Raw genomic sequence first — 27906 nt, 5'->3', positions numbered from 1 at the left:
TCGGCGTCCCTCAGCCCAGCCGGGGGCTCATCGCTCTCCTCCAGGCCTCGCTCCGTGACACCAGCGGGCACATCCTTGTGGTGATTCCCGTGAAACACGGCAACAAACAGCTGTTGCTATCAGTCCCTGCGGTTTGCCCACTTTCCCGCACGCCAAGTTCAACCCCATCCCCGCCGGACCCGGCCCGGTCCCGCCAAACCCCTCAGAGTTGCCCCCGCTCAGCCCCTCAGGGCGCCCGCGGGAAGCGTCGAGGGGGAAGCGCCGGTGCCCGAGTGCGAGAGGGCGGCGGGAGGGGGACACAAAATGGCGCTGCCCCTCAGCCCCTCGCCCTCAGCCCGCGGCGGGGCCGTGTGGCGGCGGGCCGGCCCCGGGGTGGCGGCGGCGGCTCCCGGCCGGCGGAACCGCCGCCTTCCTTCCCCCAGCAGGTGGCACCGGGGTCCCGGCGCCGGCGGCGAAGCCATTGCGGGCCGCCCTTCGCCGCCGGGCCGCGGCCGCGCAGCCGGCGGGGGGGAAGGCGGCGGCATCGCCCCCGCGGGGCTCCCCCCGCCGCACCCCGCTTTCCCTCAAAGTTCGGGGCGGGAGCGGGGGGGAGAGCGGAGCCAACTTGTCCCGGATCCCTTTATTCGCCGCCGGAGCCGCCGTGTCTCCCAACCCCCGCGTGTGTTGCTGATCGGAGGGACGGAGCTCGGTCCTGTGTCCGCCCCGCTCCTTCCTGCCCGCACCATGGAGTTCGCCCAGAGGAAGAGGAGCAGGAAATCCCAGAGCTTTAAACTGGTCAACGAAGGTGAGGCGGGGGCGGCGGGGCTTTGTTCGCTGGCCGGGGGCAGCCCCGACTTTTGCCCCGGGGGGAGCGGGGCGTTATGAAACGCCGGCGCCCCCGGGCCGCCGCTCCCCCGGCTCTGTTATTGAACTCCGCAATCCTCCCCTCGAACTCCCCGAAACCATTGCACGCGTTTTATGTATTTCATTTCTTTCACCCCCTTCCCTCTTTTTTTTATTTTTTTTTTCATTATTTTTTTGCATGTGTGTTATGTGTTGTTTCCACCCCCCCCGTTCCCCCCCCCCACCTCCCCCAGAAAGGTGGACGTGTTTGGTTTTCTTCCAGGCAGATCTTGCACAAAATAAAGTTAGATCGTGTTTCGTGGTAAATCCTGCTTGGGCGGGGGTGGGGGGGGAGAAAAGGTAAAATCGGGAAGCGAGCAAAAAAAATAATGACACTTGAGCGGCGACGGACCTTCTTAGTATTCAACTCTTGTGGATTTATTGTGTTTGGGGTGTTTTTTTTCGTCCCCTCGGCTGTGTACATACGTGTATTTGAAAGAAAAGCTGAATCGAGGTTGCTTTATTAAAAATCCACGCAGGTAATTAATTGTACGTGGGCAGGGGAGAGCCGGCGGCGTGTAACTTGTTCGCTCGGGGTGTGTTTGCTTTTGGAAAAGAGGATATTTTAAGAGGGATCGCGAGGGGGAAATATTTGAATTCATGTCGGGGAAGAAGCACAGCTCTGTGTTTCAGTCTTGTTGTTGTTTTCTTTAATTAAAGGGGAAAAAAGATGCAGCCTCTGGTAGGCATTTTAACAGGTGGACTTCCACCCCTAGGAATTTATTGTGGTTGGGGATTTGTCCCTTTTCCGGCCGATGAGATGTTTTTGCCCTGATGGATTTGATTCGAGATCGTTTTTCCTTTTGTGTTTTCAAGTATTGGACGGGAATATCTCCATGAAGCACCGTGTGTGTCCTGCATGCCAAGTTCAAGGCAGGTGACTGCTTGGGTGTAATGTCACACTGGTGAAAGGGGGGACACACATACGAGAGAGAGTGTCAGGACTTGCTGCCTAAAGAATGATGTCTTTGCAGGTGCTTGGCAAAATTATGTTCGATGGGAAGAAATTCAAAGATGAAAATAAACTCAGTAGGAATAGTAAATAATGACTGCTATATGGTGGTAGGGGGGTCTGGAGCATCACACATGCTCCCTGTTAGAAACTAGAGGGTCAGTGACCTGTCAGATGTGTCTGAAACTCTATATGCTTTAGCAAACCTATCAAGGGTTTGATTTTTGCAGAGAACAGGTTTGGTTTTTGGGTTTTTGATAGTGAACGTGCTCCTGACTGAGAGGCAGAGTTGGTGCAGGACGGGTCTGGAGCCTCAGGGTTGGTGAAAGTGAAACGTGGAAAAACAAAACTGAAATTGAAAACCTGGTTTTATTTCTGTCCTAATGGACCTGTAGAAAGAATACATGCACTATCAGAAACAGGTGATTATTTTGCCAGTCTCAGTTGCACTACTTACAGGTTTAGATATGCTTCAGTGCAGGAGACAATCTATTTAACATTGTTTTAATAGGTAAATTCAGCTATGATGATACATTATTAGTAATTCTTATTTTATCTGGTGTCTCTTTTTGGATGTAGAATGTCAAATAGAAAGCTACACTAAAAGCACATCCTAGAGAGAAAATTACGTCTTTGTACTTTGAGAATGGAGGAGATAAAAATCACATTTTGCATGTGGGTCTGCACTCGCATACTCTTTTTCTATCACAGTTGATTAGAAAGATAATTATGTATAAATAGTTGTCTCTTGTAATTGGCCTTTGCCTCTTGCAGGAGTCATTCCGTAATGTCACAGTTTAGTGTTTACTGTTGTGAAATTGATATGGATTTTGCAGCGCCTGGACTGTGACATCCAAGGCAGAAGGAGGAAACCAAAGAGAAAAGGGTATGGTGTGTCAATTCATTGGTAACACACCATCTTCCACACTGCTAATGGTGTGTGCCTGTACAATGCTTACTCTGTCCCAAAAATAACTTCAGAGCACCTTATCGAGATGATCAATAGTGACCAGATCAAGAGGAAATCCATTCCTGCGCTAAAACGCAGCCACCTCTGGGCTGACATGTGGTGACTTTAAGGCATCAGCTGCAGACCAGAAGAGTGTTGTGACCAGCTGGATGTATGGAGGGAAGTGCTAGAGAAGAAACCATGTGTAATCTACATATCTTAGGACCATGAGTCTGTAAGTCATTTAAGTCCTAGTTTCCATGTACTTACTCCCAGCAGATCTTGGAAGCCCTTGAGAGGATGAAGGTGCAGAGTGTGGTGGGTTGACCCTGACTGGCCATCAAGTGCCCACCAAGCCACTCCCATCACTCCCCTTGCTCAGCAGGACAGCTACTGACCATGGAAGGCAGCACAAATCCCGTTGTTTTAGCCTTGTGAAAGGAGTCTGTACTTCCTTGATGTCATATCTCAAACTTCACCTTTACCCGTTCCACTCACTGGGTGTGCTTGGGAGGCAGAGGAGCCCTTTGTGCAGCACCTCATCGCTGGCCTCTCCAACTCCCTGCTGTGGTTTTTTTCCCCTCGTTTTCTTTCCAGGCCTTCTCTTTCTGTTGCGCCACTGTGTTAGGATTGATTTTAGTTTACTTACTGGGTTGTTCCTCCTCTTGTGCCCTCGAGACAGTCGCACTATACAAATAAACAGCACATAACAAAAAAAGTTTGACTTCCAGGAGACCTTTCCAATCCTGTAGCTGTTTGGTCAGAAGTGCAGGTGTGCTGCTTGTGGGAGGACAAGCTGCTTATGCTGCCCTCTGTTTCTGTTGTGCCTTTTAAGTGAATCCCCCAAAGTGCTTTCCCATGAGTTAATCTCTGCCTTGCTTTTTGTGAGGCAAGTAAACATAAAAACCAGTTTACAGAGGGAGTAGCTGAGAGCGTTGGGAACTGGGAGGGCGTTGAAGGAGTGAGGTGGGGAGGTGGCTGTTTCAAGACACTGAATATATTGTTCGGTCTTGAGCGATTTGCCGAAGGACAAAGTGTGTGCCAATAGCAGAGTCAGAAATAGCATCCAGGAGAACTGCTTTAGACGCCTTTTTTTTTTTTCCTTGGACTTACTATTCCCTCTGTGCACACATGTAAACAAAGCTCTCGTTCTACTGAACACCTGCCTGGGGTTACAACAGAGACCTTCACAGCAAAATACTCTTTTATTTGAAATAGAAATTCAGTGGTGAATTTTATTTTTTTAATATCCTGTAACATCTCATATACAGAGATGCCAATGTTTATTCTTAGAGTCATCACAGACATGGATTTCTAGGAGTGAATATCCTAAGGTGTCCCTGACCCTCCTTTCTTCAGAATTTGAAGGCTAATGACACCAGTATGAGTCAGAATAGCTGAACAATACAGCCCTGATGTACGTTGCTGATTTCCTTACTGAGGTGAAGTTTGAAAGTTTCCCTTGGTCTCTGGGAAGGTAAAGTTTTCATTATAAATCTGCTTTCCATCTGTAAAACAAGAAGCCAGATAATTGGCATCTGGTGGGATAATTTGCTGTGAAAATGAACACAGTAATTTAGGGCAGGCATAGCTATTCCCTAAAATCTGTGAAATATTTGAGCTGAGTCTCTCCAGTGTGAGCAAAGGTTTTTTTAGGAGGTGCTGATACAGAGCACATTTTCTGTGGTTAATTTGATGTACATGAAATAAACTGCAGATATATTGATAAATTATGTAGTAAAACTGTAGCAATGTGTTCAGTGTTCATTTTTTCCAGATCACTTGAGTTCTAATTTTTTTTATCGTTTTCATTCCAGATTACCATCATGAGATATATAAGATCTCTGACTACAGCAATGATGTTAATGGGGAGACCAAAGAAACACAACCAGTTTTTTTAGGTATGTGCTTGTGTTGATTAATTTCCGAGCAACATAGCGTGGCCATTTGCAATTAGGGAGGAAAAAAACCTCTGTGCAAGCACAGGAAGCGCCTGCCATTGTTTAATGTGACGTTCTTTTCAAGACCCTTTTATTCTACGAATTGCCAATATATCCTTTATTAACACTGCTAAAAGTTGTAATTTCAGACATAAATGTTTATTAGTGTCTACACACAGTGCTAATTATCACTCACTCGGAGAGCCAGATGCTGACTCTGCAGTTTTGCAGCTCTGTGCTCACCCCATTTACATTGCATATTCCCTGGCATGCTTCACTGGCAATAGTTTGTGTAATTGGGGTATTACATCTTTGACATCTGGATAACAGAAATTCAATTTCCAGGAAGCTGCTATTTGTTTGGTTTTGCTTCTGCCTTGGGTGGGATAGAGGATTAATGTGCTGTCTTAATGTAATGTCCTTTCACCTCTGGAGCTTGCCTGCTAATTCTGCCATGGCAAAATTAAATTAAATCAACAGTTACAAATGTGTAAAGAAAATAGAGAAGTAATATAGAGTCTGCAGCATGATACATACTACAGCATGATAGGACTGCTAGGACTGGCTATCAGTGAACCTTTACCTTTCCTATGTGCTTTTTGTCCCGTATAACTCCTCACCTGCGGAGTGCTTCTTCCTTTCCTGTTTCCCTCCTGTCACATCCAGGACCTCTCCTGAGTAAAGCACCCGTTGGCAAAAGTTTGGCAGGCCAAATTCATAGAGGTAAGGGTCAGATTTTTGAACTACCGTGACTCTGGCTGTGTAAAGTAAGCTCTTGGACACCTTGTTTGGGCTTAGGAGAAAGCACGTGCTTTTGCAGCAAGAAATCTGGAGGTGTCTGCCTCTCCTTAGCAGCACCAGGAGCCTAAATATTGTCGTGGGGTGATTTTAGATTTCTGTAGTCTGTGCATGTTGCCCCCTGCAGCCGGCAAGAAGCATTGGAAAGTGGGAGTCAGCACCTGAAGTCAGTCTGAGTGCAAAATGCCCTTGTCTCCTAAATTCATAGTGTCGCATCCTCTTCTAGAGGTCAGCAGCAAATTGGAGATAACAGGAGGATGTTTTGGGCAGTGTGGAATCTTCTGATGATTGGAACATTTACACGGGGGTTGGAGCTGTGTTAAATTCCCTTCTTAGCTTCTCACCATTAGGATATTGAGCAAATATTTCTTCCCTACACCCATTTCCAGGGAGAAGCAAAAGTGTTTGCTGTGCTTTGTGTTTGGATTTCGTGTTCTATAAGCACTTTTGGTGAAGTCTGATAAACCTGATGGAGTGAGCTCCGCCAGAGGTTTACTTCAAATACTTTCTCTTCCAACCCTAAGTCATGATAAAGATTTGGCAAGAATTATTAGGCTTCAATCTGCTTAAGCCAGGGTACTCTAAGAATGTACAGGAGTCTATTCTTTGACATCTGTACTGTGAGTCAGACCAACTGATTTTGAGTTTGGTTTGGTTGTATTGTCCTTATATTTGTTTTGGGTTTGTTATTTTTTATTATGCTCAGCTTTTCATTGTGACCGATGGTGCTCTGGCATTTAAGTGCCTCAAGTTCACCTATTTCAAGAGTCAGTCAGAATTTAACCTTTAAGAATGTGAGTTCTATCAAGGATCTTCCTTATCAGGTATTGAAGCACAGAGTTGCAGTCCTGGGAGCCAGCCCTCAGTTGCTATGGAAAGGAAAAGATGGTATTTCCCAAGTGTCCAACCTTTAGATTTCCTCAAAATATGCTGGGTTTGACACTGTTGAATGACATGTGACCGTGCAAGATTTGCAGACTGGTGTTAGGGACTGAATTTAGCAGAAAGCACTTGAAATCTGGACTCCCACTTTTTGACAGGGATCTGGTATACGTGGCATTTGGCATTCCAGATTTCCTTTTAGAAAATTCTCATTGCAAGGGGTGGTATTTCTTTGTTGTGCTTCAGGGGTGATGGGATCACAACCCTTTCCCCAGCTCTGTGTCCTGTCCGCTAATAAGGTGCTTCAGGGTGTTGTCGCTGCTTCACTTGATCTCACTTTTTCATGCCAAAATTTACCTGAGGAGGATGGTTTTTTGTGACTTGTTGGTTTAGAGTCGAGTTTGTTCTCTAATTTAAGTGATCCATGGGATCAGCTGTTGAAACCTCAATGTGATGCAGCCTTTAGCATGGAATGGATGCTAAGATCCAGCACTGAAGCTATTACCTTTGAAGAGGTGAAATGTTAGTGGCAGTATATAAATGAGTGAACATTTATCAGGAATGGGATGTGCAAAATGTTTGGGCTGCGCAGCTGAGCACAAAGAACTCAAACTGAAGAGATGTGCTGTTGAGAAGAGCTAGGGTAAGTAAGTGAATCAGAAGAATCCAGCCTGTTTAACATACAGATAAATTAAGGATCAAATGTCAGGAAAGACCTGTTAAACCTAGATAGTCTTTTTTGCATCAGCACAGGTGGCTTTGTGTAAGTGTGGGGTGAAAACTGGAAGAAGCTTCACTGCAGTTAAAGGAACATGGTAGTGGACATGAGTTCTGATGGTTGTGATGGTGTAAATTCCAATTGTTTTTTGAATGGAGCTTGTGAAGTTGTCTCATGTGATGGAGTGTTGAAGTGGGAGACGGGGTGGCTTGCCCTGTCCTCTGATCCTTTGTTCTGATAAGATGATGAACAAGAAGTCACATCTTTCTAGATGAAGGACATGCTTAAACACAGTCTTTAAAAATTTTTTGGGGATTGTAGAATATCCCCTCTGCATTTTGCAGATGAGCACTGGAATGTCTTTTGTTTTGAAGGGAAGGGCTTAGTTATCTGATACCAGAAGAAGCTGCTCAGTCTGAGAAGGAAGAGGCATCCCAGAGTGAAGTGCTTAAACCTCAAACATGGACAAGATTTAAGACAGACCTGACTTGAGATTTTACTAGTTATCAGCATAAACTTCCTGTCATAGGGCTGCAGGCCCAGACTTGGAATTACAAACCCATGAGGGGACTGTGTTATGGACAGTACTGGTTAAGCTTAGCTTGTCCACTGAAAAAGAAAAAATCTTTTGCATACACCATACTGCTTTTTTTCAGTCTTAATATTTTATTGCCATCACAAAAAGGTAGAAATATAGTATACCTCCTTTTTACAATGCTTTCAACTTGAAATTCAGGCTCTGTGTTTGAAAGGTTAATGTAGAAAACTAATTATATTATCCTGGTAATCAAATGTGTGATGAGACATTTGTCTGTGTAATTAACAGTGAAGAACTTTTATAGTTTCATAAAATCGAATGCTACGCACAGTGTGCTTGGAGCATTTGTTTTGAAGAGATGTCCAAAACAGAGATGTTTATGACTGATATAAAGTGGAACTGAAATGTACTGTAATGCAGGTGTCTGTGCATTTTACAGCATTTCGCATTGTTGAAGTGGGAGGCAGCAGATTAATAACTTCACTGTGTCATGGTAAAAATAAATAATGTGTTCTTGGAGCAGGGGAGCGATGCATAAGTTACTCACTAATTTCAAGAATTTATTCTGTCCCAGAAATTATGTCCTTTGCAATTTATTCACAGAGAAAAAGTTGACTTAACAAGTAACTTCACACACCTGTGTTACTGTTAATAGGATTATATCCCAAGTCTGGTTGTAGCAGTAGTGGCTTCTGTAATTAAGACTGCATAAAGTTTATTTTATTGTATCTGTGGTCTCTAATGATCTAACTTTGTAAAGCATTCCTCCTTGGGGATGAAGCATGATCTTGACCTGGGATATTTCCAAGAACTGGGGGAAGTTGTTGCATATCTATTATTACTTTTTTAATTATATGACCCCATTAATATATACTTTTGTTGAACAGTTGCTCACTTGTCCTTTCCCGAGTGATTTAGCTGTTGCAGTGTGGCATCAAAGTGTGTAACTTGGGCTTCTGTAGCTGCTCCTGTTAGGTGTTTCTGAAACTTTTTCACCAGGCTCTTCCAAAGACTTGTTTTGTGGTGGTAGTGATGGCTGTGCCATCTAGTCTGACCCAGCTTCCAGAAAAATAACCCCCCCCAAATCCTGAATGATCTCAGGGTCTGATCCTGGGCTTGATTCTGCAAATTGCTTTGCTTACATTAGTGTTTGTGGTGTTTATTAATTTTGTGTGTCTCATGGTAGGCAGGGTTATCAACCCATGTACTTCTGTGCTGGCTTTGGGAGTAGGGGGTCTAATTTGAGGGTGATCCAGCTTTCCTGTAAATACAATGTCAGTGCTTTGTGTGGTGACATGAAGATAGGCAAGTGCTTTTAAATGATGCTTTAGAGCACTACTAAGATGCCTCAACTGAGACAGCTTAAATGTCCCTACGTGTTAGCTTGGGGTAGTCAAAGTCCCCAGCTCATAACTTGTGTTGCCTGTGTGACCCTCTGACATGGTGTGTGACCCCTGCCCTCCCCCATGACTTGGGGTTTAGATTTTGCATTTGCTGAGAGTGTTGTTGCCCATGTTCTTTCTTCAGTGTAGGTTCTTATATGCCAGCACAGACCAGGTATCCCTTTTTTGGGAATTTGTGCTTACCCCGTGAGTTCAGCTACGCAGATGCCCGATTCCAGTTATACACAGGGCAGTTACAGCAAGTTTCCACGTGATTTAGGAAACCTTTGATCCGATAAGGAACCACGCACATGGCTCCTCTATTTCCCCCGTGCTGACCTTCACAACTTTCTGTTTCAGGATCATTTCTGGTATGGGATGACAGTGACAAAAGTATCTTGATTTTTGAAAATTATTGTTTGATGTGGGTATAGTTTTTGCTGAGAAGGGATGCTGGGCTCCCTTCTGGGATAACTGTCTCTGAAGGAAACACATGAATACCCTGTAGCATTCCAAGAGGTGTTTGTTTGGTGAGTTCAGCCTGGCTGAGCAGCAGGGTCGTGTGCCCTGTGTGCGGTGCCTCCTCGGGCCGCTCTCAATCAGCCCTTACAGAGTCTTCAAACACGGCAGCCGAGTTTTGCTGGCCCCCTTCCAGGGAGGGCAGCATTCAAGTGGCATCTAATAAATTGCAGTTTAATGTTTGATTATATAACCCGTTGCAGCTATTTTGTTGTTGTTGTTGTGGTTGTTGTTGAGCTTTCAAGCCATATGCATCGACTTCCACTTTTTCTCACCTCTGAAGCCTTGCTTCCCTACAAACCAGGCTGTTGTCAGCTCACATGTGCTTGTCTGGCTGCCTGTTGCTGCTATTCCTCCCCTCCAGATAACTCCTGAATTCATCCACTAATTTCAGCATAGTTGGGCACAAAGATGGAAATCTGAGATACAAACCTGATGGAGGAAAAAGCCCTATTTGTACAGTCAAGAAAGGAAAAAGTTCCATAGGAGTTTCAGCTGCCCAAACAACATAAAATTAGACACTAATTAATAGAAAAACTATATTTTAAAAGTCAGCTACCCATGAATATTTCCCAAAACACGAGAGAAATATAAATGTTAGAAACAAAGAAATTAATTGCAAAATGTTGGACCAAGAGAACATTATGGCCATTTGTTTATGTGAGTCAAAGGAAGAAAATATCAAACACAGACAATTGTCCAACCTTAACTCTATTTACCCACTTATACACTTTAAACCACACATTATTACAGGTGTGGTTACCACTTCTCTGATAGTGGGATAAAAGTAATATTTGAACATGTGGGTATGGTTATATATCATTTTATAATTCTTTGCAGTGCTGTGATAGTATTTGACAAACTATTTGGGAAAAGTGTAAGAACTTGTTGGTAGGCAATGTGCTTATATCTAGATTTGGTTTAATAAGCATATAGTGAAAAGATGGACAGTCATATAGAGGCAAAGAGTGTAATGAATTAATATTAATATTTTGTTAACTGCAGTTGTTTACAGATCTGTTTCTTCAGACAGCTGCACACTTAGCAAGTGGATTCTACTACATCCTGGGACAGTTCTGGTTTACATTTGTGCCTTTGTAATTTTAAACATTTTTGCAACTTTCAAAGCAGGAAGTTTTTATGTTCTGTATACTTTCAGCGAGGAAATAGATTGAAATTAATTTTGTGAAAATTACTTTTCAAGAGTGTAGCTTTTATTGAAGAGCTTTGTTTTGCTTTTTTGTTGTTGTTTTATAAGATTACAGGTCAGGTCATGTGGAAAAAAGTAGGTTGTGTATAAGAGTCCATCATAGAAACACCTATAACAGTAGCTATTAAAAATTGTTATGTTTTTGTTGTGACAATTTTAGTACCTGTATATACAGCCCTGAATAGGGCTGTACCTTGTCATGGTTCTATTTTGAGTAGCATTTTGTAAATATTTTAGTGTTTTGCAAGTAACTTCATTGGTTTCAGATAAAACCCAAGGGTTTACATAGGGAATCCAAGTGGCAAATCCTGTAGCCACCCCTTTGGAGGCATTCCCATCTCCTTGGGAATAGTGAGGACTCCTGGTATATGTACAGGGAGAGGCTGAAATAGGCACCACTCTTCTCAGGCCTTAACATCTATCTTGGAAGGCTTTTCACAGATAGGTAATGCAGATTTCTGTGTAATAAACTATTTTTTTTCATGTTGATTATCCTATTCAGCATTTAAAAAGGAAGGCTGGCTCTTCTGTAGGACATAGTAGCTTGAGTAGTTCTGTTTTCTCTGTGCCCCATCTTCCTTTTTTTTTTCTTTTTAACTTTTTAAATTACATGTTTATTATCTGTGAAAATTATCAGCAGTGGAATAGCTGATAACAAAATGCTATCACGGGGCTCTAGAGCTAATAGCCAAATGAGATAACCAGGGAGCAAGAAGTTAAATCTGTTTAGTTAAATCTATGTTGCTCCTGTCTGCAGGTTCAGATGGTGTAACATCAGCTGCTCTCCACTCCTGTTGGGCAGGATGCTGCTCTTCCTGGCCTGTTACAAGCTAAAGCTGTAAAAAGTCATGACTGGGAAAGGAGGGATGTAAATTTGCACTGAAGACTTAAGTCAGGCTTGTAGTCCTGTAGGACTTGATCCTGATGGGTCCCTTCCAACTCAGCATATTCTATGATGGTTTATTGCCCTTCCTTGTACAATAGAAGGCATATTTAAAAACCAAATCAAAACAACAAAAGAAACCAAAACCAACAACAACAACAAAACAAACAGAAAAATTAAAAAAAAAAAAAAAAAACAAAAAAACAAAAAATGCAAACCCCAACAAAAGGGGACTCTCCTTTAAGTAAGGATTTACCTAAAGTTCAGGATTTGTTTTAACATAAATTTAGGGGTTTTTATTTGGAGTTAAGTATGCTCGTGTCACTGTATAGGAAGACTTCTATGTGAAGGAACAAGGGAACAGAATCAAGGCTGAATAAGCTCAATTAACATTAATATTTTATGTAATTGGGTAACGGAAATTTAATCTTTCTAACAACATGTCACCCGACCAGACATGTAGCACAGTCACTGCACCCGGCAGGAGGGGGTGGGTGGGAAGCTGTTCTGACACTCACCTACATTTTGCCATTGAATACAAATCCAAATTGCCAACATAAAACTCTGAGAGCCTGGTGTAATGTTAAATGGTACAACAGTAAGGGTTTGCTCCAGGCTCCGGTGTGGTGGGAGTGTTTGGATCTGGGCTATGAGCAGGTACAGCCACGTACAGGAGAAAGGGCAGTCTGCAGTGTACGGGTCTGAGTGCCTCAGTAATTGGAGTCCGGCGGTACTCTGCAGCCTCTCAAGGCTGGGAACTGCAAACAACCAACCCCTGGCTGGGCTGAAGCCAAAAAGTGTCACTTTAAAGGAATTGGTGCTGTGATTTGTTAATTAAATCACACCCGCACACATAAACCTGCGGGCAAACCAACAGAATAAATAAATACAGCGCAGAACTCCCTTGCAGAGGGTTTTTCTCGCCGCTTTAGCTGGGGTGGAAGCGGTGCTGGAGTGTCGCTGTACGGAGTTGGCAAATATTTTTCTAAGTTTGGACTGGAAGCTGTCTTGCAATCCACCCACTCTCCTCGCTGGATCGGGGTGGGCTGGAGCCAGCTGGCACCAGCCCAGGGAACCGGTGCGCCAGGTCAAGCAGGAGATGCTGGGATCCAGCAGAGGCTGGAGTGGATCGTAGAGCTCCTGTCCCCTTCTGCTTATTCGCCTCCTAGAGCAAAGAATCCCTCTTTCAGGTGCTGCACATCCCTAGCTATGCCGGGCTTGCAGTGTGTCCCAGCCACACTGAGCTTGACCCGTGCTGGGGAGGGGTTTGCTGCTCTTTTATCTGTCTGGTGTAGCTGCTCCTAGGCATGCATCTAAGTTTAAGGAACTTATTAGAGCTGTTAAGTTGATAAAATTGTTCACCTGCCTCGAATTAGCACACTTTCAAATAGCTTGTTAAACCAGAGACAACACACCTTGCATCTTGGATTTTGGAGAGTTGAAGTTTTGTTCTTCTGAGATTTCCTTTGCACTGTAGCTTTGCCAAAAATAGGTTTATTTTGGGAAGCACGGATGTCAATTGACTAGAGGATACCAGACATTACTGTATTAAGAATAGTACAGAGGAAGGTTGATTCCTCAGTTTCTACATCTTCGTTTTCCCGTTTGCTTAGGGTGTTTCGTTTTTCTATTACCAGTAAAAAAACCAGCAGCTTCTTATTTCAGAAGGAGCAATGAACACTTCCTTATTACTCCTGAAATGTAATGTATGCTTTAATGAGCAAAATAGCTGCTATCTGCCCAAAACACATCTATTCATTGTGCAATCAGCAGTTTCATATGTAAAATTAATACTTAAATGGTGCCAGGAGTATTAAAGTGTATAACTGTTGTTATTTAAATGCCCTGAATTTATTTGGAACAGTCACATTTTTCTTGTGTATATTTTCATTTTGTCTTTATAATCTACATTTTCCAGACATCCAGCAGTTCAGCTATATACAGTTATACACGTTAGCTACTGTTTAATTTATTCCTGTATAATCCAGTATTATTAAATTCTGTGGACTAAGGAACTGATTCTGTTCATTAAAATCAATAGATGCAGTGTTGGTGTGTGCCTATGTGTGATGTGGTGCTTTTTGTGTTTAGGTTTTTTTTTAGGTTCTATCCTTCAGCATACAGCAAACTGATACATAAAGGGTCTGATCCTTTAGGCTTTACTCGGGGAAAAATATCCACTGATGTCAATGCCTGAATAGGATCAGTCTCTTAAAAGGACTGTTTATTTGAAAGTGCTGTAGCTATTATTATTTCCTTCTGGCAAAAAATAATCTCACTCATCAAAGCTTTAGAAACAGCATCAAGAAAGCCAAGTTCAGCAGGTCTTTCAGCCACGAGAGCTGTCAGCCATGGCTGTGTGAAAGCGTAGCCTGGTACATCCCAGTGACCACTCAACCATCCCTTTTCTTTCTTGTCTTTATTTATTTAATTCTGTGCTCCAACTCTTTTTGGTATCTAAAATCACTAATCTCTACCCATTACTGTTTTTGCTAATTTACAGTGATAACTGTGGCTCTGTTTTCATTAGGAGATGAAAGCCGGGAAATTAAAAAACAAATTACAGGGATGAGAAGATTACTGAATGACAGCACTGGAAGAATCTATCAACGAGTTGGCAAAGAAGGAGAAAAACTGAAGGAGGAGCCCCAAGATTTAGACTTAGCCTGGGCCCAGCGCCTGAATCCCCCTGCAGAGTCCCAGGGGAGCCTTCATCCTTCCCAGAGCAGTGCATGGAATGAATTATCACCCCAAGCCAGCCATTTTTCAGGGCAATACGGAACTCGATCCAAAACGTTCCAAAATCAGACTCGAACTGCGGCATCCAATGGTATGATCTGTGTTAGATACTGAGAATGGTACTTTTTTTCCCCCCTCTCCTTGTTCTGTACTAAATATCTGCCTTTGTTGTGATGATATATTGTACCACTGCACTGAAAGCAGTTATAGTTCAGAGTCTACAAAATGAGCACATAGTTATCACTTCAGAAAGGTGTGAAAGTGGGCACAGTGCGTTCTGCTACCATCTGTCTTAGCTTTTAAAATGGTTTCCTGGTGATAGGACAGAATTACTCAATGCTTAATTTCTCTACAATGCTTACTAAAACAGCTTTTGCCATTGTTATTAAGTTCATGGCTAATTAAATGTCAACCTCTACCACTCCTCTTTGCCATGAGTAGTGTAGCGCTGTTGTGACACCACTCGTGGAGCAGGATTTTACTGCCTTTCACGAGGGGATGGCATCAGCCTTATAACAGGCCACTGAACTGCAGGGACAAAATTCTATCACAGCCGTAGGCTTTTATTCCTGTGAGACCATCGGAGAAAAGAAGTGATGAAGTCTACCTGTGAACAGTGTGTACTAGAGCGTGGCCCTTCTAGTACTGGCAGAGAATTCTGCCCTGAGGTAGATGGCAGTGTGCCTTTAAGATGCCTTTCTCTTGTTGTGTTAAGTCCCAGAGAATGAAAGTCTTGCTGCCACATTAAAAAACTGTGCTGTCAAAGTCCCACCATAACAACCTTCTAAATATGAAAGGACACAAAATTCATCACACATCTGCCTCCTTGCCCTGAGAGGCCCTGAGCACCAGCAGGGACAGTTCTCTGCATGCACAGAAGTGCCCAAGCCTGCACAGATTAGGTGCCTGGTTCCCAAATCCAGAAAGTAGGTGGAGCAGCACCTCTATCCCCTCCGGGGCCTGATTCAACTTGTGAGCTAAAACACGTTGACAGGATTTGGCCCCTTATGCAAGAAAATGTCAGTGCTTTGATTTTTTTTTTTTTTTAATATGAGGAGGAAGGGTTCAGCTGATTTATGATACCTTACAGGTTAGAGTGGCCTGTGGGACAGTGAAAGAGTTGGGTTGAGCAACCTCCTAGGCTGGACAGGAGGAATACCCAGGCTCCCAGCTCTTGGGGAAGTGCCCCAGGAGGCACCTCCCTCTGCAGCTGTCCTGCTGCAGAAAGGAATGCAATCTTTTGGGTTATTACATAAAGATGGGTGTGGGCCCTCTCCGTTGGCCACCTTTGAAAAGACAATCTGCGTAGCAATTTGGTAAGAGGTGTCTGCCTACAGTGAGATGTTGTGATCAGGCTGGGCAGTTTTGCTGCTTTGGCTCCAAAGCCTGGACTCTAGGAAAGGAAAACTTTTGATGAATTTCTGGGCTATGAGCAAGAGCTCTAAAACTGCTTTTCACCCAACATACAGCTCTTCTGGGCATTGTGACATGCCTGATTCCCCTCGTCCCGTGCATTGAAAGCACTGAAAGCCTGAGCATCTAACTCAGCATTTTAGATGTTATTCAGTGCATGGACAAAGGCCCTGAAAGCTGGGTGTAGAGATGCTGAACAATACCTCAAGGGAGATACTCCTCCTTGGTACTTACCAGAGCAAAACTGTTCAGGCCTGACATAAGGTTGTTACCTGGGGCTGTCAGGCTGAAGTCATCACTGGGAAGATGTTCAGGTATCTGTAGCAGGTGATCTGAGTCCAGAAACTTTCTGTCCATTGTGGATAGATACTATATAGGAAGTAAAGGTACATCCTGTAGGCCCCCTGAATTACTCAAATTTGGATGCAGTAGACACATCAAGTCCATCTCACTGGTAAGTTACCTACTCATAGGATGGTTCAAGGGGAGGCTGGAATGGATGTTTAACAGAAAGCATTAGTGAGAAAGGTACTGACAAAAATAGAGCAAAGGAGGAATGGGGGGAGCCTAGACATTGCTGCAGCAGAGGAATGAGTAGGAACATACCTGAAAAGCAAAATGATTTACTCCAAGCCAGACTTAAAGTGGCAGTTCCACAAGTCAGGATGTTGGGTAGACATGTGTGACCCACTGCATTTAGTGGAAGCCCCTTGGGACTACAGTGAGCAACATGTCTGCCCTGTTTGAGACAACAGGCTCACAGAGTCTTTCTAAGACATTTGAGTTTCTTGTGTTCTGTGGGAAATCCAACAGTGATGCAGCAGCTGAATTGCTTTTGGGCTATATCAAGATCATTTTCAATGGGTAGTACTTGCATGCTCTTCAAATATAAACTGGTAGCAATGTTACAACAGGTGAATTCCCTCTCAGTAGATCCAGCTTCAAGAACCGCTGTTCTGGGCTACTTACTGCTCACACAGGGAAAGCAGCTGATGTATTTGTGTCATCTCCTTCTCTCAGTCATACAAGCAGGTATCAAATTTGCCTGCTGGCTAGCTTCCAAAAGAGAGGGAGATGGCTCTTTAAAGACTCTTTCATAAAAATAAAAAGTCTGATCTCCTTTTAAAATTAAAAATTGATTTATAACAAGAAGAAAAGGGTTGCTTTTGTCCTCTAAAAATGATAAAGATAGTGCTTGGAACAATGACTGAGAACACTCTACAAGATGTTTCTTACAATACAATAACTGATCAGAGGAGGGAGGATAGAAAGAAAATAAAAAACCTTCATGAATATGTATGGAGTCAGTAGAACCCTGCTTTGATTTGAAATATTGGTGGTCTCTTTTCCCATTCCCAGTACCTATGGTAGATTTACATGGGTAATTTCTATCAATGCTAATGGGGATTGTAATGTAAATCCCTTGTGCCTCAGTGGGAAAATAGACCCTTTGGTTTTCCATCAGGAGCCTGTGTGCTTTCATTAGTAACATGTTACATTGCAACAGGAAAGATGTACAGGTGTTTACTGATACAATTTGTCCAAGTTTTCACATGCAGTTTACCATGATGTAAAGTTTTTATTAAGAAGGAAACAAAAGCCACCAGCCCTGGTTCCCCATTATGGTCTCTTAAATACTGTTTCCAGAAGCCCACTAGAATATTGAATTCTGATCAAGAGAGAGGGCTGGGTTTATCTTGAGAAGCTGATTAGTCTTTAAACAACTGAGAAAGCACTGAAGGAAGGATGTTCTATTGATAAAACTCTCCTAATTTCCTGGGACTCCCATTTTGGGGGTACCTGCTTGTCTTACTGAAAGGTACAGAGTTATGCTATTAAATTATAAGTAGTCTTGAAATTCATCTACCTAAAAGTCTACCTGTAACAGGTAGGTAAAGGGTATTGGTGGAGTCAAGGTGAGGGATTCTGAATAATCTGCTGTAAAGCTAAAGATAACATTATTTTTTTCCCTCTCTCCCTATAACAATAGGCTAAACACTTTATGGACCATTGAAAAGGTAAAATCCTATCCATGCCCCAAGGAACTTCCAGTGAATAGACAGTGTACAAAGGAAGGGTGAGATCAAACTAGGCAGAGTCCTGATGAGTCAGAAACCTTTTTGTTTCAATTGGAGACTCACAACCTGTTTTCCAGATAACTTCTTAGTTCTAAAAGGTTGTTTTATTTGCAGCTGAAACTTCAGAGAGGTGAAGCCAGTGGTGCTATTGCATTTGTGTTTGCTCGATTTGCAGAGATTTTTGAACTAGTCCATTTATCTCAGTGCAGTTTTAACATGTATTTGTCCATGGATGATATCTTAAAATACCAAAATTTATAGTGTGGACAGTCTAAATATCTGAGGAAAAGAGGAGAGTGACACCCAGAAGATGTCAACAATCTTTAAGGGATACATCAGTTCAGCTTTACAAGTAGCTCACTTTTGGTGCACGACCATCAGTTTGCTCAGGCCTGATAGATGTTGCTTTAGATCTGAAGGACTGAATGGAAGGAGGCAGAGAACAAGTGCTTGGGAAGGGAGATGTGAGGATGGAGGGACACACTGGAAGAATTAGGTAAGAATGGTAGCGATTTAGGGGTGGCCAGATTTTCAGCCATTTCAAGTGAGGATTGAAGTCAGGGGATCTCTGCGGGTCTGACATCAGGGAGCTCTGATGAAAGAGCACAACCCAAACCTGAAATGATATTTGGCTGGTTTGGCTTCAGAGGAAAGCAAAAGTAATAACTAAAAATGGGAGGATTTATGAGTGGAGATTAAATGAGTTGCTTATGTTCACTTTATCTGGGTAATGATTAAAGGGCACCTGATAAGTGTCAGGCTATGGAAGAAAAAGGAAAATACACTCTCTGAAGTCCACGTGTGACACCAAGTGAGGTGATTCTTGTTAGGTCCATTTGTACCTGTCCTTGTAAAATGATCATCCCTCCTCTTGCATGCTTTGATGAGCAGTAAAATACCCATCAATTTAAATGACTGTAAGCATATTTTGAAAGGAAGGGGAGGTGCATCCCATCTGGCCTCAGTTTCAGCCGGATACTGCTAGGTGTTTTGTTGAATTTTGAAATTTTTATTTGCAGCATTAAAGCTGGGGATACAGCTATTTTAAATTAAAGTGCAGGATATAACTATCCAGATAAAGCCCGAAATCTGTCAGCTGTTACAGCTTGTCCTAATTCAGGACCTACAATGCAAAACTTCTGGAAAGCAAGGCAGTAATAAAGGCAATGCTGAGGACTAGAAGTATGTAAGTCAAGCTAAACACTAGTAAGAATTACTAGAAAAAAAGAATGTCTTGAACTACTGTATTAATTTTCAAAGGGAAACTGTGGAAAGCCCATCTTGTAGGTCACAGTGCTGGAAAACATATAATAGAAAACAATCCCACCCTAGCAAACAGAAGGGCAGATTTGAAAGCTTTCTTTGCTGGTGGTTCTTTTCTGTCCTGTTTTTTTGGGTATTTTTATTTTCATTCTCAATTGTTCACGTGGTAAAGAATCACATGTAACATTCAGGCAGTTTAAAAATTCCTAGACCCTCATTTGATGTACAGTATTTTATTACACAGGCTGTCTTCGTTCTTTGTAAGACTATTCCAGGAGATGGACTTTTTTGTATGTGTGTGATAAAAGTGAGCATGTTTATAATGAGGTTTGGTGCTTTTGTTATTCAAGATGAACCAGCCTGACAATAGAGAGCCCTGCTGTGAGGAGTGCATTGTATTCAGGCTTTTTTCCAGCCCATGTAACATTGCATCCCAACTCTGTATGATTGCACATATTAGTAACTGGATAAAAACGAGTGGCCCTTTCCCCTGAAAAGGGACCGTGTTGAAAATTACTTGCTTTCTTGCTTTGGATCTAGTTTCACAATCTGGTATATTGATAATAGTTTCAAACACCTGCAGCTAATTGTTGTTTGGGTGGTTTTGTGTGGGTTACATGATCTTTTCCCCATTTCATTCCTCTCTCTTTCAGGAGAAATCCCCATGGTGAATTCATCAGTTGGACCAAACTGCTGTACATGTAATTGCCAGTCAACCCTGCAAGCGATTCTTCAGGAGCTCAAGACCATGCGAAAATTGATGCAGATTCAAACAGGTACAATGTCCCATATGTGTTTATCTGTGACAAGCATCTAGTTGAATATGGCCAAGCTCGTTGCAGGGGTGTTGAACTAGATGATCTTTGGAGGTCCCTTCCAACCCAAACTGTTCTGTGATTCTATGATCTTCCTCTTAGGGAATGGTCTAATAAGACAGAAGTCTGTATGGACACTCAGGAAAACTTGGAACTATTTCCTGCTCTCTTGACACGTTGTTCAAAGTCAGATTTTTCACAGGTTTCTTGGAAATGTAATTATTAGTTCTCAGATCCTTATGTGTAACATGGGATTTTATCTTACAGGAATCTTTTAAGGCTAAATTAAAAAAAAAATCTAATGTGATTAGATACTCTTGTAATGAGAGCTCAGTGGGTAGGTCAATATGCCATAACCACCCCCAGTTTGTTTTCACAGTGCTACTTAATTTGTGATTTGCTCACCAGTTCACTAATCTGAGCAGTAAGAAAATTGAAATTGGAATTGTCTAGTTTTCTGCTACGTTGGGAGCTGAAACAGAACAGTGCAGAGCCAGAAGAGCTCTAGAGCCAGCAAGATAATGAGACCATGGCAGGTAGGAGCTAGGTAGGTCATCATAGGCTGCTGGGAAGCTAAAAATCACTGTTAATACTAATAAAGAGTTGGGCATGTTGGAGATTTTTTCAGTTGACTTGCCCATCCAGCATAAGTGATGGGGAGTGGAGCCATGGAGGTTTTTCTCTTAGAGTGGCTGGGTAAGACCTCTGTAAGAAAAGGGAGTGTTGAGTAATTAACTGAAACATGGGTGGAGTGAAGGGCTGACTAAACTCCTTGTCTCCACGGTGTGTAATGTTTGAGTGAGTGATGGGAAGGATCAGACAGGTTTTGTAGTATCAGTTGACATGCATAAAAATGCTTTTCTAGAAGTCATCAATTTACAAAGAAGCACACAAAGGCCCAGTTTTACAGTCTTTGCTGGGACATGGGCTTCTTTATCACTCCAATTTCATTGAAGTTACGTTGTGATTGGAAATGGCTTGTGAGTGACAGCTATAGGACTGGGGTTTATGCCAAAAGAGCTGGCTCCTCAATAGCAGGAACATATCTTATTTATTATGTATCTACAGAGTAAGTACCTTGTTAATTCATGAAGCTCTTGATTCACTGGGAGTGCTTCATATTTTCTGAAATTATAGTTTTGCAGAGGAAAAAAAAATCATTTGGCTTTTTTGTTGCTAAAAGGGAAAAAAGCTAAAATGCAAACATGTAAGATAAAGTGTAGTAACTTGTTTTAGTGTTCAAACACCTTACTGTCTTAATTACGAACTACACATCACAGTCTTGTAAGTCCTTGCCAGAAATTAAATATTCCAGAAATCTTTTAATAAACAGTATTGTAAGGTTTGTTTCTTTCGTCAGGCTTTGTAGATGAGGACTTTTTGTAGCCCACTCATAATTTGAATGAGTGTGATCTACATGTGAAGCACTTCTGGCTTTTTTTGTTTTGACCTTGATTTTAGTGATTTATCCACACATATAATTGTATCTTGATAGCATTCTGCTAGTGAGTGAGTGAGGACTCACTCACATTGATACAGGTTCAGGTTCAGGATTGATGCCTTAATTTATTGTGAATACTGGGAAATGCAAAATATTGATATATATAAAATATGGTTTCTTATATTTCAGAGGTAACACATGTCAGTTTTTGTGTATGAGCAAAACAAACCGATGCAGCTTTGGGTTACCTTTTTTCCCAGAAATTAAACTACTGAATAGTGTTTTCACTCATTCTTGACATAATGGTACTTGAAATGTTCTTGCTGAGCTAATTAACTTGGAGACCACAGTCATAAAAATAACTGTAATTGCATTAGCACTTGTATTATCTTACTTTATCAAGAAAAGATCTTCAAAGACAGTGAGATTCTCAGTAATTCAAGAGGGTATGCAAATCAATCATCACTTAAGTGCTTCATGTCACCAACCACCCAGTGGTCACTAGGAGAAAGAACCACGTATTCCTAATTTTCCTAAAATGCTATTTATCACTATGTCTTGAAAAGCCTCATAGTATAGCTCACTGTCATTATTCCCATTGTGCAGATTGGAAAATTATGCCAAGGTGATAAAATGTAAGTGTTTCCCCTGCACCAGCAGTCCTGGAAGCCACACCACTTACCCAGAAAATAAGTTCAGTGTGTCGGCGGTTTCATGGTGCATCTCTGTGATTATAGGTTTGCTTTTGTCTATAAAATTAATGCATTACTTTCTTTCATTCAGTTGGGACTCAAAACAGACAGCAGCCTCCTGTTCCTCTGATTTGTGCACAAAAGTCAACAATATCAAGAAAGAGAAATAAAAAGAGAAAACTGCCCCTCAAAACTATTGAACCAGTTGCAATGAGTAAGAAACCCAGCACTGCAGAGAATGAAAAGAAGCTTTCAGCAAACTCAGAGCGACTGAGTCTGCAAGCGATTGAACCCGCCCCAAAACCAGAAGGCCCCGTTTCAGGATTTGGAATTATCCTTGAATCGGCTTCGTCAGATGTAAGTTCAGGTTTTAATGCACAGGATCGCAGGATTTTAAAGCACTAACTCATTCAGGAGAATCGGTACTCAAATCCCATTGATGTCTCTTCCCACTTTTTGTTAGAATAAACAAGCAAATCTTGGGTAGGGGTGAATGGAGATGTTAGGGTTAGATGAGGGGAGTGCTGATTACAAAGGTTGGGGGTTTTTTCCAACTTTTATGAGTGTATAGTTCTTCCTTGAGTTCAAAGCTCCAGTTCTTTGTGCTTGTAGTGGGAACTTGCTCTTCATCTCTCCCACTACCAAGAGCCACCGTGAGGTGAGGAGCCATGAAAATGCTGGATGTATAACATTCACAGCCAGTCATTGCTGTTGAATAGTAACACGTGTGCCTTTATCCTGCCAAGGGTTATTTATGTGCTCTCATGCCTGTCTGATCCCACTGGCTTTGGGGGACTCCTCACCTCTGTAAACTTCATATTCGGTCTTTGCTGAATCCAGTCATTTAGTCTCCATCACTGTGGTTGCTGGATGAGGGCCTCGACACTATTGATGATGTTGATGTGACTAAAGGAGCCAAAATTTGCCTCTCTAAAAATGTCTTCTTTTCCCATGTAAAATTGCAGTAGGCATATTTCCTTGATTCATGTACACAGTGATAGAAATTTCATGTATCTGGTGGCTGATTGGCTTTGTTTAATGACTAAATTGATGTCATCCGAACCAGTTCAGCGACAAGTAAACTGGTCATTACTTTCTCTAATATATTTTTAATTTTGAGCAGGCACTTTCCAATTTCCTAAGTACTATGAGCTAGAAAAACATAATTAAATTCAGTATTAATAAGCATAAATGAAAACAATGTAGCAGATAATGTTCTACCTTTCTGGAAGAGGGAACTAATAATAAAAAAGAGCTGTCATAATAATTCAGTTACAGAGATGCAAGCCACACCACTAATTAGGTTGCAGTCTCATGCCACAGAGGCAGTGTAGTGATACAGAGTAACTAGTTTGATGTTTTTTCACAGGTTTTCCTTTTGTAGTACTGGGCTTAATAATGTTTGAGGGAAAGGTTTGGGGAGGGACTGGTAATTTATCTCCAGTATGCAATTTGTGCTTATAATTTTTCTTTGCTTGTGGCACTCTTGTCAGCTTGAAACACGGTTTTGAAAACAGTTTTGTACTTGCGATGGAATTTAATTTGGCTTTATGAATGTGTTCCATCGCTGGACACGATTCTTTGTAGTTGCCAATTTGACCTAAGGAAAAAAAGGAGAGAAAACATGTGGCTCATAAATCAGGCCCTCATCTGCCCACCAATGCTTGGGCCCCTGCTTGCCACAGTAGTTGCTTGACTAAATTTACAGAGCCAGAACCCTGAGAGAAACAAATTGATTTTGCTTTGTCTTTGGAAAGAAAATATTTGAGTTCTGAAAACAGATATATTTAATGTGAAAATAAAATGTGACCCTAAACATTTTGAGAAAGCTAAAGAAAGTCACTTCTGTCAGAATGAATGGCAGCGTTATCTTTTTCTATTTATTCATAAGTATCTCTGGTGTGCTCATGACCAGCATGTCTGAATGCCTGAAAAAACTGAAAGACACTTTACACAGCACCATGTTCCCTTGAGGATATTCCATGGGTTGTCTGTAGTGTGTGCTGTGTCATGCACCACCACTGCTGCCACTCCTGTTTTGCCAGCACTTATTGAACTTTAAGAAACATCCAAGTTTAACGGGTATAAAATTGGGGCTGCCAAAACGAGTGCAATTAGTTCAGACCTGCTGTGATGAAATACTGCTGCTTACAGAGATGGAAAAAGTCTTTGTGAGACCAACCCTTAATCTGGCCCATGGATCAGAGAACCTGCTTTTTAAATGTAATGATCTGTTACTCTTAGTTAAACGTTCTTGTGTTTGTTCTACAGTTATAGTATTTCATTTATAACCTAATAATTTTTAATCTATGTATTACAACCTATTAAAAAGTCTAGGATTAAATCTAATTCACTACCTGTTAATTTTAGCACAGCAGAAGCCTTTGGCATTCAGCTCTTATTTGTTTTATTGTACATGAATAGTTTACCCACCAATTCCTTAAGCATGATCATTATCTACTAACAAGTGCTTTTTCCTTGAGAAATCGTATTCAAAGTGATCATAAAGTTCAATTAGTTACTGATTGTCTTTGATTGAAGAGTGGTTTACTACTAAAGGAAAAGCAAGAATAAATCATGGTTTTGCCTCCAAATTATTTCACTGATAAATTGATTCCTATATTAAGAATAAAATAGCCAAACTAAAATAAAGCTGACTCCTCCATTCTGGTGCAGTGTTAAGGTTTGAGATGTATTTTATGACTGTATTACGGGGTGGTTGGTGACCTGTCAAAGCCTAATGCAGGTGTTCTAAAGTGAACTTAGGGAAGACAGAAACCTCCCACAGAGCAGAAGGGCAAAAGCTTGCTTGATCTTGATTTTTCAGTATGAATACAGACCATGAAAGTGGGGCCTCACAATCATCCTGGCTTTTTGGGATTTAAGCAGGAGGTGTCAGAAAAGGTACCACAAGAGTAACTGGCCTTTGGTGGTTGCATCAGTGGTGTGGCCAGCAGGACGAGGCAGTGATTGTCCCCCTGTGCTCAGCACTGGTGAGACCACACCAGTCCTGGGGCCAGTTTTGGCCCCTCACTACAAGACATACATTGAGGGGCTGGAGCATGTCCAGAGAAGGGCAGTGGAGCTGGGGAAGGGTCTGGAGCACAAGTGTGTTGAGGAACAGCTGAGGGAGCTGGGGGGGCTCAGCCTGGAGGAGGTTCAGGGGTGACCTTCTTGCTCTCTACATTTCCCTGACAGGAAGTTGTAGCCATGTGGGGGTCCATCTCTTTTCCCAATTAGCAAGCAACAGGACAAGAGAAGATGGCCTCAAATTGCACTAGGGAAGGTTTAGATTGGATATTAGGAAAAATTTCTTCCCTGAAAGGGTTGTCAAGCACTGGCACAGGCTGCCATGGGAAGTGGAGGAGTCACTATCCCTGGAGGTATTTACTAAAGGTGTAGATGTGGCATCTGGGGACATGGTTTAGTGGTGGGCTTGGCAGTGCTTGGTTAAACATTGGACTTGATAATCTTATGGGTCTTTTCCAACCTAAACAATTCTATGATTAGTGAAGATGGTTTGTCTGTCCTGGGTGTCTGTCATCCAGGTCATCTTAGATGTCTCCCAGAAGACCCAAGTAACAGACCAGGATACCTTCATCACCATGACAACTACATTCTGGGTTTTGATGAACATGAAATAGAATTTTTCCCAATCTGTAAACTTGGCCCACATTTATTTACTCTTGAAAATCTTTTGTCACTAGAAAGTTTAGAAGTAACATATTAAAAACCCACCTACATCAGAGTATTGTCAGATGTCAAATAGAGTAACTCTGACTGTTTTGCTGGATCCAGCATTTTGAAAGTTCTCAAGGTAAAAAACAACTTTTCATCCAGAACAAGCTGAGAAACTACATGCTTTGTAAGATTTTTTTTGTTGTTGTTGCTATCTGCATGTTTTAAGATTCTTCATCCTGACTTCCCAAAGCATTGTAACCTTCATGGCTCAACACATATCCATATCTCAACACATATCCATATCTCAACACATATCCATATCTCATGATACATTCTTTGAAAGTATCCTGCTTGCTATAACTCTCTTGATACTGATTTTTAAAAATCCATGGGAAAAGAGTTACACAGCCAAATTGTTCTGAGGTTGGCAGCCCTTTCTTCTGTCTAGACTCAAGATGTTTGCAGGTGATTTGATGGGAGATGGCACTTGCTCTTGCTCTGTAAACGTCTTTGAAAATGCACCATCATTGGTGGATATATTTTCATGTTGGAGAAAAAAAGCAAGTTCTTAGGAGCAAGGCTGAAATATTGCCTTATTTTCATCATGACCACAGATTTTTTTCCCTCCTTGCCAGCTTCCAAATAATATTTTAAAAATTTTAGTTTATGCACAAAAAAATATAAGGAAGAAATATAATTATTCCATGCAGAAGTCTTACATAAGCATTACGAAGAAAATTCTGCAAATACTGTTCATGTAATTTCTGATATGTACAGACAGGGGCAGCAAAAAGGCTCTTGGTAAGGGGACTTCTCAAAGGCCTTATCTGCTTTGACCCAGAATGTACTTGAGAGAAGATTCTTGTGAAATACGGTATTTCTTCCCCTCTGTCTCATTTGTAAGCAGTCCTGTAAATCCCTGTGATTTCCTGTTGAGGATTTCTGTGCTGAAATAAGCTGTCTGTCTGACATCATCCTCTTCTAAGGATGCATTTTGGGAATATGAAAAGGAGGGAGAAATGGATGCTCAGCAAGGGTGAGCTCCAAGGGCAACTTCAGACTCATCATCCACCTCTACTCGTATGTGCCATATCTGCACTAGAAGCCCTCCTGGGAAACCATGTGGAACGGACCAGTATCCCTGCATTTGTGCTTCTTGGAAATGCCTGGCTGCCCCACAGCACTTGGCAGTGAAACAAGTCCATTAAATGGTTAGATACATGTCTAAAATGCGTCTCTTAGGAGCACTGCCCTGGGATGATCCTCTGGGTTGCCATTATTACCCAGTATTGAAAGATGTCTCTCGTCTTTTTGTTAGCTGCACACCTAGAAATAATGTCAGTAATTGTTAACTATTACAGAGGCCAGACAGATTATTTGATTTGCCTTTTAAGGTGCTTATTCACTGATGGGGTTTGATTTCAATGAATTAGGCTGCTGAGGTCCTGAATAGCTGGGAAAAGATCCGTGGTTTGATGATGTGATTGTAAAGTCTCATCAGATGCATGATTGAAATAAAACAATGTCTTTGAATGCTCGTTTAATTAAAACATTTATATTCTTTTGGTAGCCAGAAGTGCAACTTGCAGAAGGCTTTGATGTCTTCATGCCAAAATCTCAGCTGGACTCTATACTATCAAACTACACTCGCTCAGGAAGCCTGCTCTTTAGGAAGCTGGTCTGTGCATTTTTTGATGACAAGACTTTGGCTAACTCTTTACCAAATGGCAAAAGGAAAAGAGGGCTCAATGACAACCGGAAAGGACTAGACCAAAATATTGTGGGTGCAATAAAAGGTATGTTTTCTGCTTTCTTTCACATGTGTAATTAGAACATATTCTCAGCTAAGAAGAGTGTAAGGGGATTAGAATTTCTGACGTGTGTTAGGTCTGTTAAAATATGCAGTCTTATTTTTATTCCCTTTCATTCACTTGTTAAAAATAGCTTCTACGGGGACAGCTTGTGTTCATTTTAAGCCAATGATCCTGGTTTCTGAAGTCAGGCTCTAAGGTTAGAAACTCAGTGTTCATATAAGATAATTACTTTTTTTCCCTGTATATCAGAGATGCCAAGAAATCTTGAAAACGTAATGACAGTGTAACTGATACCCTTCAATCAAAATTCCAAGTCT

The 27906-nt window shown here is 41.9% G+C and overlaps 1 protein-coding gene across 6 annotated transcripts in view; it reads left to right on the top strand.

The window, feature by feature from the left end:
• The first annotated feature begins 303 nt into the window (after positions 1–303).
• The window catches only part of BEND7 (BEN domain containing 7), a 46841-nt gene continuing 19238 nt past the window's right edge, over positions 304–27906 (top strand). For 4 of the 6 annotated variants that reach the window (XM_051795173.1, XM_051795174.1, XM_051795170.1 and 1 more), the window contains exons 1-6: positions 584–784; positions 4601–4684; positions 14184–14483; positions 19800–19922; positions 22186–22451; positions 27346–27571. In XM_051795173.1, the coding sequence (XP_051651133.1) occupies positions 724–784; positions 4601–4684; positions 14184–14483; positions 19800–19922; positions 22186–22451; positions 27346–27571 (1060 nt within the window). In that variant the 5' untranslated portion in view covers positions 584–723. Of the gene's footprint in view, positions 785–4600; positions 4685–14183; positions 14484–19799; positions 19923–22185; positions 22452–27345; positions 27572–27906 lie in introns of all 6 variants that reach the window. The other 2 variants (XM_051795169.1, XM_051795172.1) reach the window with 2 other exon arrangements.

The sequence above is a fragment of the Manacus candei genome, unplaced genomic scaffold, assembly GCF_025592945.1.
Source record: "Manacus candei isolate 608988 ecotype Guabito, Panama unplaced genomic scaffold, ASM2559294v1 h1tg000042l, whole genome shotgun sequence".
NCBI lineage: Eukaryota > Metazoa > Chordata > Aves > Passeriformes > Pipridae > Manacus > Manacus candei.
Note: the sequence above shows the minus strand (reverse complement) of the source record. Positions and strands in the feature narration are given on the sequence as shown.